We start from the raw sequence: 13,627 nt of genomic DNA on the forward strand, positions 1-13,627 counted from the left end.
TTGAGATCTTTGAACTTACAGTTCCCACTGCCTAGAACACTCTTCCCTGGGATATCCCCTTTACCAAATCCCTCATTGTATGAGATGTCCTATCAAAGAGGTCTTCCCTGTCACATTTTCTAAAATAGCATCCCTCATTTTTGTCTCTTTAACCTGTTTTAACTTTTTACATCTCTTACTACCACCCTTATGAGTAAGCGTTTGTTTTGTTTGCGGACGTATCACTATTGCCTAGAACAGTTGTTGGCAAATTTTAGGCATTCAATAAATATTGGATGGGTAAATAAATAAATAAATGACTGAGTTACAAATGACAAAAACCCAAGTCAAATTCACTTAAACAAAATGAGGAATTTATTGGCCCCTTTTTAGTTCTAGGAGTTTTTTTGTTGTTGATTCCTTGGGATTGTCCATGTAGATAATTATATCATCTGCAAATAGGGACAGGCTTACTTCTTCCTTTTAGATCTATATGCCTTTTACTTCCTTTTCTTGCCTTACTAGACTGCCTAGAATTTCCAGCACTATGTTGATTAAGCGTGTTGAGAGCAGACATCCCTGCCTTGTTCCTGATATTAGTGGGAAAACATTCAGTCTTTCATGTTCAACTTGATAAAGAGCATGTACAAAAAACTTGATCAAGTGTAGGAAGTTCTCCCACACCATTCCTATTTTCCAGAGAGTTTTTATCATGAATAAGTCTTAAATTTTGGCAAATGCCTATTCTGCACCAATTAATACCATCATGTGATTTTTCTTCTTTAGCCTATTAATAAGGTAGATTACGTTGATTGATTTTCAAATATTGAACAGCCTTGCTTCCTTGGAATAAACCCCACTTGGTCCTGGTGTATAATTATTTTTATATATTGCTAAATTCTATAGGTTATTTTTCTTGCCAAAGTTTAGAACTTTTAAACCATTCTTTCTTGGAGTAATTTTGCAGCCCTGCCCTAGCTTTCTCAACTTCTGGGATTCTGATGATACAAATGTTATATTTTTTTTCTTTTTTTTTTTGGTGATAGTCCCACAGGTCTCTGGGGCCCCGATATTTTTTTAATGATATAATTTTCAGGTGTACAGCATTATAGTTCAACATCTGTGTACACTACAGAGTGATCACTACCATAAGACTAGTTACCATCCATCAGCACACAGTTGACTCCTTTTGCATTTCACCCACCCTAAACCCCCTTACCCTCTGGTAACCACTATTTGGTTCTCTGCATCTATGAGTTTCTTTTCATTTATTTTATTTGTTTGTTTTATATTCCACATATGAGTGAAATCATATGGTATTTGTCTTTCTCTGTCTGCCTTATTTTACTTAGCATAATACCCTCAAGGTCAATCCATGTTGTCACAAATCGCAGGATTTCATATGTATATACATATGTATATGTATAACTGATTCACTTTGTTATAAAGCAGAAACTAACACACCATTGTAAAGCAATTATACTCCAATAAAGATGTAAAAAAAAATAATAAATATATATATGTGTGTGTGTGTGTGTGTGTTTAAATGGAATACTACTCAGCCATAAAAAGGAAATCTCTCTCTAAATGAAATAATGAAGTCATAGTCATGAAGAAAAAAATGAAAAAGAATAAAGAAAAATCAAGAATAAACACAGGCTGAGTTATTTAGAGCTGGATTAAGGGCCTAGTTCAGGAGAAAGTGGAAGTGTCAATGTGAAGTTGCCACTGGATGAGGGGGAAATTTATATAATTCTGATATCTAGACTGGGGGTTGGAAGTTTGCATATTTTTCTCACCTAATAGGGTTTCTCCCAACATAGCAAACGTGAAATACAACAGAGTTTGGTTTTCAAGTTTGCCTCCTGATTTGCACCTCCAGCATGTAGGACTCAAATATGCTTAGGGGTCAAACTACGTATCTTAACTTTTATCTGTATGCTAACTTCTAAGATCCTAACGACAGAGGGTAGTGTATGGGCAACTGAAATTCACCTAGTGAAAGAGAGGTTCTGGGGGAGACCGATGCTGTTTTCCAGCTTCTATGACATGGTTTAATGGGATCAGGACTGGGGCATACTTTCCCTTTCAACAGCATGAGTCTTAACCTTTTTTGTTTATTGAACATTTTTTGGGTGGAATTCAATTCAAAAACATTTTCGAGCACCTACTATGGGCAAGGCACTATGCTAGGCACTGAGGATGAAAAGAAAAAAGTTTTCCAGCCAGCTCTCTCTATGCCTCCTGACACCACAGCAAGGCCAGTGTAACGAGACTGCCTTTCACAAGCAACTCAGGACCTCCAGAAATATATGCTATGCAATCTCCACAGATGACACTGAAAAGTAAAGGCAGAAGCAAAGATGAAAGAAAAAATGAGATGGTGATAAGATTTTTGGAAATAATGGTAAATCTGGGGTTAGAATCAAAGATTATTGACCCTCAGGTCAGTGCCCCTTTTGCAGATTACCTCCCCTAGGATTTGTAGTAACTGAAATCTGGCAACAACTTTGTACCTGAGGAGTAGTTGGGGCTGAGTGTGGGGACCACTTACTCCTCCTGAACACATTCTTCAAGAGTGGCATCTTTTCAACGATATTTGAAAGATAATATATTAACATGATAGTTGCTGAGACTAGGGATAAATCCCCAGAGAAAGCAGTGTGACAAACCACCATTCTTGGTTGTAAGTCACATAGAAACATATTCTGGCAAATTTAGGCTGAAAAGGAATTTATTGGGAACTTTTGGGAAGCTGACAGAATTATAGGGTAGACTGGGGGAACAGGTGCCAAGGATGGTTGCGGAATCTAGGAGGCTTGAACCGGCATCAACGTTCTGGAAAGTGCCACTACCGCCACTTTTGGAATGGCTGCAAAGCCGCTGATACTGGACGCGCAAAGCCGCCTCCAGCTGCGGCAGGCAGGCCACTTCTCTAGGGAAACACCTTTTTCCGGCGGTGAGGTGAAAGCGAGTGCCTGTCCATCCTGGCGAGGGTCGGGCCTCACGCCACCTCTCGGCAGCCTGCCGCCCACCGGCTTTAGGACCCGGCGGAGCCGGAAATGAGGCTTGGAGGCGGGACTAGGTGAGGTCATCGCGCACACCTGACGTAATCAGCCCGCGCCAGCACAAGTGAGGGCGCGAGGGCCGTGGAAAAGCGCGTTTCTTGCTTGCCTCAGCTCTCACGTACCATGGCGTCCCCCGTGCAGCAGTCTCCTCAGCCTGGCGGCGGGAAGCGCAAAGGCAAGGCTCAGTACGTGCAGGCCAAACGGGCTCGGCGCTGCGATGGCGGCGGGCCCCGGCAGCTGGAGCCCGGGCTACAGGGCATTCTCATCACCTGTAACATGAACGAGCGCAAGTGCGTGGAGGAGGCCTACAGCCTGCTCAACGAATACGGAGACGACATGTATGGTCCAGAAAAGGTACCAGCCCCGGGGAGGGCGGGCTTGAGGGAGGAGGGAAGGGTGGCAGGCCGGATCCCTGTATACGCATGCGCGAGGTTGGCAGCTTGAGTGGCGGTGAGGGGGCGTGTCCTTGCCTCTGTGTCCTCTCCGCCCCCCCGCAAGGTCTCGGCTCCCGACCCCTACCCGGTCTTGTGCTTAAATGTTTGCACTTTGGGCTTTTTTTCCCCATCATTAATCACGGTTGCTCCCATGTATAGATTGCTTCCTGCGGTTCAGGCCTTGTTTCTGAAACTCTTTCAGAAACATTTACTTCTCATCGTAGCTTTGTGAAGTGTTGCTCACCGGGACCCTGAGGTTGAAGTAGGTTAGGTAGGTACTAGCTGGTACAAGTTCACAAGGGCACACTTCATTCGTCCTTAAGGTTTTTGCCATACCTTACCACCATTTGAACATTATGGCTGTAGTAATGTGTTTGTCCTAAGCAATAACATCTCTAAAATAGTGTTTTTAGTACTTACTAGTGCTAGTTACTTCTCAAATGCATATAAAAATACATTTCAAAAAGTAAGAACTTTTGGAAACAATACCGTATAAAGTCTCATTGTCCCATTTTGGAAATAATTATATTATTGGCTTAGGATTTGGACCAGTACACACATGCACACCCCAAGGAATTAAGTGGAGGAGCATAGTACAGAGGGCATTTAAATTCACGTACTGTCATTTACTAGCTCAGGGGATAGGCATGTTATTAATTCTGCTGAGCTAGGTAAAAAAGAGAATAATGATAGGACTTAAGAAGGTTGGCTAAAATAATTGCATATGGGGCTTCCCAGGTGGCGCAGTGGTTGAGAGTCCGCCTGCCGATGCAGGGGACACGGGTTCGTGCCCTGGTCCGGGAAGATCCCACGTGCCGCGGAGCGGCTGAGCCCGTGAGCCATGGCCGCTGAGCCTGCGTGTCCGGAGCCTGTGCTCTGCAACGGGAGAGGCCACAGCAGTGAGAGGCCTGCGTACCGCCAAAAAAAAAAAAAAAAAAAAATTCATATGTACATAAAATAACATCCTGGTATACAATAAAATCTCCATAAATGTGTAAAATTACCATTAGTGCCTGATTGGCAATCTCATTAGTGGAGCCGAGTGGGCAACAAGTGCATGTCTTGTCTACACCGACAGCTTGAGCAAGTTCTTGAACTATTTCAGTAGAACAGGAGTAAGGATTTTTAACTTCATAACTATTCGGTTCAGTCTCATGAAAGGAGAGTGTCATATCAGGTACAGTCATATCTATTGATAGGATTAAGGTCCACCCTGAAATGATTCATCTGACGAGCACATTTCCCTCTGCCCCAGACTGTCAAGATGCTTTAGAAAACATTTTCAAATGATATGTACCGCAGTTTGAGTGAACTTCTTCTTCCTCCACATTTTGGAGGGAATGGTGTCTGAATAAAAAGCTTTATTGTCAATATTGAATCATCTGCCACTGGGGGTTTCACATGAGTAGTTAATTAAGAGCTTTTAACATAAGCTGTTGTGGCATTTCTGCTCATTAGTTTTATGCAAACAGTTTGCAGACAAGGATCAGCAACCCTCTGGAAGTGAGGCAGAAGATGATGATGTGGAGGCCGCCTTGAAGAAAGAAGTTGGTGACATTAAGGCGTCTACAGAGATGAGGCTGAGAAGATTCCAGTCAGTGGAGAGTGGAGCAAATAATGTAGTCTTCATCAGGACACTTGGGATAGGTGTGTCTGACTAATACATTTTAAGATGATTGATCCTGTAATATCTGGACACCTGTCTCCGAGAACACTGCCTACAAAATGGCTTGATGGGCATGGCTCAGTTAATCATTTGATTGCATCCTCTCTACACTGTGTTAGCACTAGGCATATGGAGAGGTAGAATGGGGTGGTGGACATAGGGCTTAGGAGTAGAAACCTGGCTTTGCCACTTTATCTGTATGTAACTTTAGGCAAAACAAGAATACACGGTTCTGTCTAAAAGGAGCAGCTGCTACTCAACCCTAGGCAGTTTGGAATGGCTCCAGTCATTTGGGAATGTAGTCTTAGGGGAGCCAGATCTTCTGATTTTTCAAAAGAAGTTGGAAATCTGGAGAAGTTTCTAGGTTTTTAAATGTAGCTAACTACTTTAAAAATATTGAAAACACTGAGCAGCCCAAAACAGACTCGTATATAATCAGGATGCCTCCTGAGTACTACATTATGATCTTGTGCATTCATGGCTCTGGGGCTCCTCTGAGGTCTGAAATCTAGACTTCTGTACAAACTTAGCTAATGGATTGATTAAATCTTTTTAAGTGACTTGCAGATTTTTGTTTTGTTTTTGTAAAAAAGCATGTACTATTTAATGTTTATTACTTCGATAGTAGCTGCTGATACAGGAATACAACAGCATGGTGTTGCCATCAGATAAATTAGACATCACAAATAAGTTAACTCCAGTGTCTTCAAGAACAATTGTTTTTGATAAAAGCAGAGTTAAAATATGAGATACAGTATTAATACAGAGTAGGCACCAAAGAAATATTAATGGAAAAATGGTTGGTTAAACTTGTTTAAAATTTATTATGATGATTTTTTCTACTCTACTGTCAATTTATGTCACTGCCAATGAAAATTCATTTTAGAGAGTTTGAAGAGTTTAAAATGAGAACTCTTAAACTTACCTGTTTGTTCTGTGCTGAGTTTTTCTTTTTATTTTAGAACCTGAGAAATTGGTGCATCATATTCTCCAAGATATATACAAAACCAAGAAAAAGAAGACTCGGGTTATTCTACGAATGTTACCCATCTCAGGCACATGCAAGGCTTTCTTAGAAGATATGAAAAAATACGCAGAAACATTTTTGGAACCCTGGTTTAAAGCTCCAAACAAAGGGACATTTCAGATTGTATATAAATCTCGAAATAACAGTCACATGAATAGAGAAGAAGTTATCAAAGAATTGGCAGGTATGTTTCTCTTAGTGATTTTACACAGGTGTGCCACGGTAAATACTTGTTTATAAGATTTTTTTTTGAGATTTAAGGCTTACATTTTTGAGTGTAGAACAAGTATATTAAAATGCTCTTAAATAATATCAAACCTAACTTTTCAGTATGTTGGGTATGAGATTTTTTTTGGTAGTTAGATACTAAAGTCTTTTCCAAATCAAGATTGAATTTTCTTTGGGGAAAAAAGTGCTGTTGTTAAATGTCTCAGGATTTTATTTGTATTTATTTATTGAAAGCATTCAGGGAATTTGATGGAAGTCCATGTAGAAGAGTGGAATTTGATGAGTGGACTAGTATATACATATTGTTTTAACAAATTCTAAATGTTTTTGTATCCGCCAAGCTTAAAGGTATCCTTCTTAGCCTGTTTTCCTGTTATTTTTGTTACAGGAATAGTAGGCAGCCTCAATTCGGAAAATAAAGTAGATCTTACCAATCCACAGTACACAGTGGTAGTAGAAATCATTAAAGCTGTCTGTTGCCTGAGTGTTGTGAAAGATTACACGTTGTTCAGAAAATACAATCTCCAGGAGGTGGTGAAGAGTGCCAAGGACTCGTCACAGCTTAATGCAAAGCAGGCAGCGCTAACAGGAAATGGGAAAGAAGCTAAATTGGAATCTGGTGACAAATCAAATCAAAAGGACGCAGCAGAAGGAAAAAATAACCAGCAGGTGGTACCAGAGGATAGTGAGGAGCTGGGTCAGACAGAACCAGTATCTGAGACACATGTGGTGAGTGAGGGGGCTGCTAAACCTGAACTTGCAAGTCAAGTCACAGAAGGATCTGAGTCACATGGAAATGACCTTTCATAGGAAAAGAAATCATTTGGTGTTGGAGGTGGATTTCTCAACTGCGGTCCTGTGAGATGTTGCTGGGATTCTATATAAAATTGTTACTAAAAATATTGTTTTTGAGTTTGTGTGCTGCATAATGCTGTACTCACAATAATTGAGCAGCCCCGTTAATAGCTTTGTTAGAGATCTTTCAGCCCTGTATGGCAGTGTGCATTTGGTTGAGCTAGAAGAGGCTATGGATAAATTGGTGAACACTACTGCACAGAGCGGAGGGTGGCGGGAGGATGATGTTGGCCTCTCCCTCTTGATTACCTTCCCCACTCCCCCGCTTCTGCACTGCCAGCTGACTTATGGGAGTGAGCAAGCTCTGTGAATCGAAACTCAGAGGGAAATTTTCATTCTAAGGAAGGAATTTTTGCATTTTGCAGCTCAGCTGTCCCCTGCCACTTTGTTGTAAACATTGCAAAAACATGGGCCATATAGGTTAGAAGTGTATTGTTTTGTGAAGTTTTTGTACCTTTTGTGATTTTCTTGTTTAGTTTTTATGCCCCGCCCGCCTTTTTCTTTGGCTGCTCCGCGAGGCATGTGGGATCTTAGTTCGACAACCAGGGATCGAACCCGCGCTCCCTGCAGTGGAAGCTATGCCCATTTTTATGTTTTCGTAACATTTGTTACAACCAAATCTGATGGTGCATTGCTGCAATTTTTGGAGGCAAGGTGTGAGATAGAAGTGTTCATTCTAGGCATAAAATTACAGATATTTCTGATGAGGTTAGTTATGAAGAATTAGTCTTCTGAGTTATTACAGTATACTAGTGCAGCAAGGCACGCAAATTCTTTACAGTGTAAGCTACTTTACAATGTAAATGGACTTATTCAAGCTGTTCCATTCCATATCCTTTGTGAAATGCAACTTACAAACAGAACATTTGCTTCAGCAGTTGTAACTATAAATCATAGCTCCCTGACAAATAAAGACAATTATTTTAATGGCTTTGGAATATCAAGACAGTAAAGCTTTTGTTCAAAAAATCATGTTCAGTGAAAAGGTTTAGGAAGCAAATTATGTAGTAGCAGAACTTTTTCCAGGAAAGAAAAATTCACATAGTTGGTAAGAATCTAACAGTACCAACATTAAAATGCTAGGTCAGGAAGCAGTACAAGAAATTGAAAAGACTTTTCTCTCAATGTAATAAATTGACTTATGTCACATGATACTAAAGAGGTTTTGTTTAAAAGCAGCAGCAGTTGCTGATGAATCAACAGATTTCATGAATATTTGTCATGCTATAGCAAGATTTGTAAATTATGAGGAAATTCAAGGAAACTTTCGCCTGCTAGGATCCTCCCAAAACAATGGTCCTCATATCTGAAAAACAACAGTCTGCCATCTGTACTCCTGGTGCCCCATCAGTGGCTGGCTCCATGACAAGTTTTGCCTCATTTTAGTAAAAGAAAATCCTGACGTTGATGTTACAGCACACTGCTTTCTTCACAGAGAAGTGCTGATACTAAAAACTTGGAGATGAAATGAAGAAAGTTTTAAATAATGTTGCAAAAATTGTTAACTTAATTAAAGATCCATTTTATGCAAGAATGTTTAAAAAAAAAAACAAACTAAAACCTGAACAAAGAGCATATAAATCTCCTACATACAGAAATCCAGTACTTACCAGAGGAAGAGTTCTCTACAGGATATGTGAGTTGAAAGGTGAATTACCAGTAAATTATAAGTACAATAAAATACTAGGCCAGATTTTGCTAAATGCTTTGAAGACGAAGAATGGCTACAGAAACTAGTCTATTTAGAAGACATTTTTTTCATTGCAAGAACAAATGAACAGTTTTCTGCAAGGGCCTGGATAAAAATGTTTCTTCTTAAAAGTGACAGGAGTCTTAGATTAAAAGAAACTGACTCTTTGGAATAATTATGTTGCATAAGGCACTCTTGAAATGTTTCCACAGCCACTTGGGTTTGAGAATGAAGAAAGCAACAAGTCTCAGGTCTTATTTAAACTCCTCTTGCAGAACTGCAAAACCAAATTAAATAACATTTCCCCTCCTTTTCCCAACACTGGTGTGTGACTGGGTGAGGAACCCTTTCCCAAAATCTCAGCCTGGGATTTCTTCACTGAGAGAAGAGGAAGAACTCAGAGTCCTCTTCTGACAGTTCTGGATTTCTGTGAAACAAGAGTATCTTTCAACTTAGTGCTCACACTCGTATACATTGAGGATCCCCTTAATTTGAAAGTTTTTTCAAGGGTTCCTCCAGGGTAAAACTGAAAAAAGATGGAAGAGACAGACACCAAAGAGGGCTGCAAAATTAAATGTCCGGATTGAGAATACTAAGGGGTCATGAAATTAGCTTTTGGAGTTGGATTTTATTAAGTTTTAACAAGTTCGGAAGTATTGTAAATGTTAAGTCTTCCTGCACCAATGGCTATGTTTGTTTATTGGCTAGTGAACATGGAAATATATTTTTATCCTCCTAGCTAGTGGTCCTGCTGGTAAAACGAAGGATTTGGGAGGAGCAAAGAGAATAGAAAGGGCCTTGCTGATGCAGATGAGGCTGGAACTTCCTTATCTATCTTTAGATATTTAGAATGTTAACTCTTAATAAGTTGAAGTTATCTTGAAAGGATGATAGGAGCATTGTAACTATCATTGGGGGAACACGGATGATAGGATTTTGGTGCCTTCATCAGACTTTTTCCAAGACAAAGATACTTTTATTTTGATAGTACAAGACTCTGGGAATAAAATTGGCTGTATGCTTATAGAACGTACAACCCTGTGGAACTGGGTTCCTTTTATTTTGTGAAAGCTGCTACTCTACAGAAAGATTTTGATTTAGTAGTTTGTTTTTAATCCTCTTTTGTATTTATTTTTATCAATATTTGGTAAGACCTTAGTGTGACAAAAGCTATTCTTCCCCAAATGTAAGGTAGTACGGTGTTCTGTTAGAATCTGAATTCAGTCATTGAAAAATTTGTTTTCAGGTTTACCAACTGTTTATTTTCACTGACATCTGAGCATGTTATTCTATAAATGACAAGATTCCAGGGTGGGAATTGAGTGCTTTTTGTCCTTTTAATTTTTATTTTAAAAAATTATGTCAGGGCTTCACCTGGTGGCACAGTGGTTGAGAGTCTGCCTGCCGATGCAGGGGACACGGGTTCGTACCCTGGTCTGGGAAGATCCCACATGCCGTGGAGCGGCTGGGCCCGTGAGCCATGGCCGCTGAGCCTGCGCGTCCGGAGCCTGTGCTCCGCAACGGGAGAGGCCACAACAGTGAGAGGCCCGCGTACCGCAAAAAAAAAAAAAAAATTATGTCAGTTAAACTCCAGTGTTGTGGTTTAGTAAAACTTGTTTTGCTCTGTGGAGGAAAGAGTGTTAAATTTGATATTTTAAAACATGTTTCTCTTTAGTTAAACATGGTTTCTAAATGTTATTTTTACTTGTATTTTGCTTTTGGTATGGCCAGATATTCAGCTTGTTTTTCAGTTTCTGATGTTTTCAGAAAAATCAAAATAAATTTGTTCCCTAAAGACTGGTGTTCTCTCTCTCTCCTTTTTCTTTCTGCCTCTTAGTAAATCTCTTGCTTTATTGTCATAAAGTAGATGTATCATAAAAGATGTTTTTATGTCAAATTATGTATCAAAAGTCATGTACATTGTCCAAAAAGTAAAGATACAAAAATTTATTAATTGCTCTTGAATAACTAAAAACTCTTAAGCGTTTTGTATCTTATTCAAGCATTAGATATTTTACAGTGAGTTTGCTTCAAAATGTATAGTACAGTACTTAATTAAGTTCATTTAATTGGCTTTTGAATTCTTTACATTCCTCACTTTAACATTAATATTTTAATTCACCTTAAAGAATTAGTAGCATATAAAGATTTTAAGCAGAAGAAGTTCTGTCTTGAGCATTTCTGTTAGAATAGTTCTAATCTTTATTTTGAATTAATCAGGTAGTGAATTCATTGTCTATTGTGCTTTTCTAATTAATCATTTGAGCCCTGCTATTTTAAACACTACAAGTTGTTGTTTGGTCAGCGTAACAATTTTCTTCCCAAATATTTTTAGATTTTTACTTATTTATTTTTTGGCAAAGTACAAAACAAAAATTCAGTTGAATTTTTCAACCAGGAAAAATCTTAAGCATTTTAAGAGAGTAGTCACTGAATTATCAGGAAACAAGGACTAAAAGAAAGCAGCCCTGTTAACTACTTAATACCACAGTGTTCTTGTTAGGCTATGTTCAACCCCATTCATGGTCTCTTAAAACGTTGAGTTTGATTTTCCCAGTGATCATCTTTGGGAGTTCTTCAACAAATTCCACCTAATCAATGGAAAAACATATTATGAGACACTTGATTCCATTTTTACTCTCCCAACTGTCAGTATAATAGGGTAGAGCTTTCATGAAACTCTGGCATTGAGTTTCAGGGTCTGGGTGTTGTCTTAACTGAAGCTAATTGGATGCCTTGGTCACCAGAAACTGTTCCGCTTATATATAAAGATGACAGTGGAGCTCCATCATACTGGTTTTTAGTGCAAATTCACCTGTATGCTTTGACAGAAGAACAATCCCTTTATTCTATTGCTTTCCTCCAGTTCGAACCAGACCTGGGTCTCTACTGCCCCAGTGAAATGGAGGCCACAACTAAATGCAAAGAGAAACATCAAGTTAATTCTTGGCTTTTGACCTTTTAAGAGCTGGGTCCTGGAGGTTACCAAGGAGATTTTTAGAGATAATTTTGAGTTTATACAATTTTCCCCTTATGCCCTGACTTGACAGTAAACTACTTTTGTTCTCCCTCAGGATATGACTACTGTATTTTAAAATGTCCTCAAACATTTCTGAAAAGCAACTAGTCACTAATTTAGTGAATTGAATGGAGAAAATGTAACTAGTTCTTAGGTTGAAATTAACTACATTTTAGCTGAAATGATGCCAGTGGAAATGGAATTCTCATGTAGAGGATCAGTCAGTATCAACTAATAGGATTCTAGGACTAGAAGGAAATTGCAGTGCCATCTGTGTGTCTTTATACAGAATTATGCTTAAATCCCTCCTTTGAAGAAGAAGGTTTCAGGAAAGATTCCACAGTTTCTTTGGATAATATCTTCATCCGGAGCCTTAAATTTGGTCACTTGATACTTAAAGGCACATGCTTTGAATTTACGAGTGTGTAATGGCCCAAGAGTAGTATGATAGATAAGTTAGGTGCTGTCTTTAAAAACAATTTGCTGTCTTAAAAAAACAATTTTTTTTCCTCATATGGAATGGGACTGATTAGTCTGATAAGGATCCTTAGTATTTACTTAGTATTGCAGAGTTGACCAAAGATTCTAGTTCTTCAAACATTTGTAGTGTCCTAATATAAAATATTTTAAAGCAAAATTCTTAGGGCTAAAGTTGAAACAGTTGTCTTCTACTTATATAATGAGTTACTATAAAGTCAAAAGCTAATAAAATCTATATACTTACTAGTTTAGATCCTTATTTGGTAACACACACTTAACTTTTGCGCACAATACTTGCCTTTCTTGGATATTTGTAAGGTGCAGTTGATTTTTTTACATGATCCTGAAGTTTAAGAGTTAATTTTTCTGGGTTGGATGATTTAAAGGGTGCAGATAAGACAACAAAAGCTTTCACTACCTGCAGGAAAAAAAATCAATTTATATTGATAGATTTGCTTTTCAGACACATCAAGAATTTGGACCAATGCTGAACACTAACTGGTTCTTTATTGAACCAGTTAGATATTACCCACCCGGACTACCCTTTCCCCACTGAGCCTGGTTTAATTTCTTGCCCTTTCTGATTGGCACAAATTATTCCTTATTAAGAGGACATGTTTTATATAACTATGTAAAATTTCATTTTCTGTAGCTATATCATGACAATGAAATCCAAGACCCAGCTTTGACTGATTTTCCCAGTATTCAGTCTCATCTTCTGAAATATATTATCTGAGACTAGTGGTTCTCAAACTCGAGTGTGCATCAGAGCCACCTGGAGCATTGTTAAAACACAGATGGCTGGGCCCCATCCCAGTTTCTCATTTGTAGGTCAGGGAAGGGGCAGGGGTATTAGAATTTGTATTTCTGCCAAATTCCTGCGTGCTACTGATGCTGCTGGTTTGAGGACCACACTTTGAAAATCACTCCTTTTGACTAAGAGTGCCATTAAGTGCACCTTGTAACTCCCCACTGGGGCTCTCTGGGGTCCTTCCCAGTGCACTGGAAAGATGAGCTACTCAATTCTGAACCTCTTCAACCCCTAACACCTCTGAGACTTATCCTGTGTGAGGAGGAGGCAGGAACACCGAGTAATAATAATTCCCCTTCAGTCAAACGTAATTGGGCAATTTAGAAGTTTTGGGAAACACCATCACAATTTAGAGCATGGTGGGAGCACT

At 39.0% G+C, this 13,627-nt stretch overlaps 1 protein-coding gene across 1 annotated transcript; it reads left to right on the forward strand.

Moving 5' to 3' along the window:
- Positions 1–2,358: 2,358 nt before the first annotated feature.
- Positions 2,359–10,742, forward strand: THUMPD1 (THUMP domain containing 1). The gene is made up of 4 exons (XM_067706486.1): positions 2,359–3,401; positions 4,954–5,128; positions 6,110–6,358; positions 6,791–10,742. The coding sequence occupies exons 1-4, from the start codon at positions 3,171–3,173 to the stop codon at positions 7,210–7,212; spliced, it is 1,077 nt and encodes a 358-aa protein (XP_067562587.1). The 5' UTR covers positions 2,359–3,170; the 3' UTR covers positions 7,213–10,742.
- Positions 10,743–13,627: the final 2,885 nt, after the last annotated feature.

Source organism: Pseudorca crassidens, chromosome 15, assembly GCF_039906515.1.
Source record: "Pseudorca crassidens isolate mPseCra1 chromosome 15, mPseCra1.hap1, whole genome shotgun sequence".
Classification (NCBI taxonomy): domain Eukaryota; kingdom Metazoa; phylum Chordata; class Mammalia; order Artiodactyla; family Delphinidae; genus Pseudorca; species Pseudorca crassidens.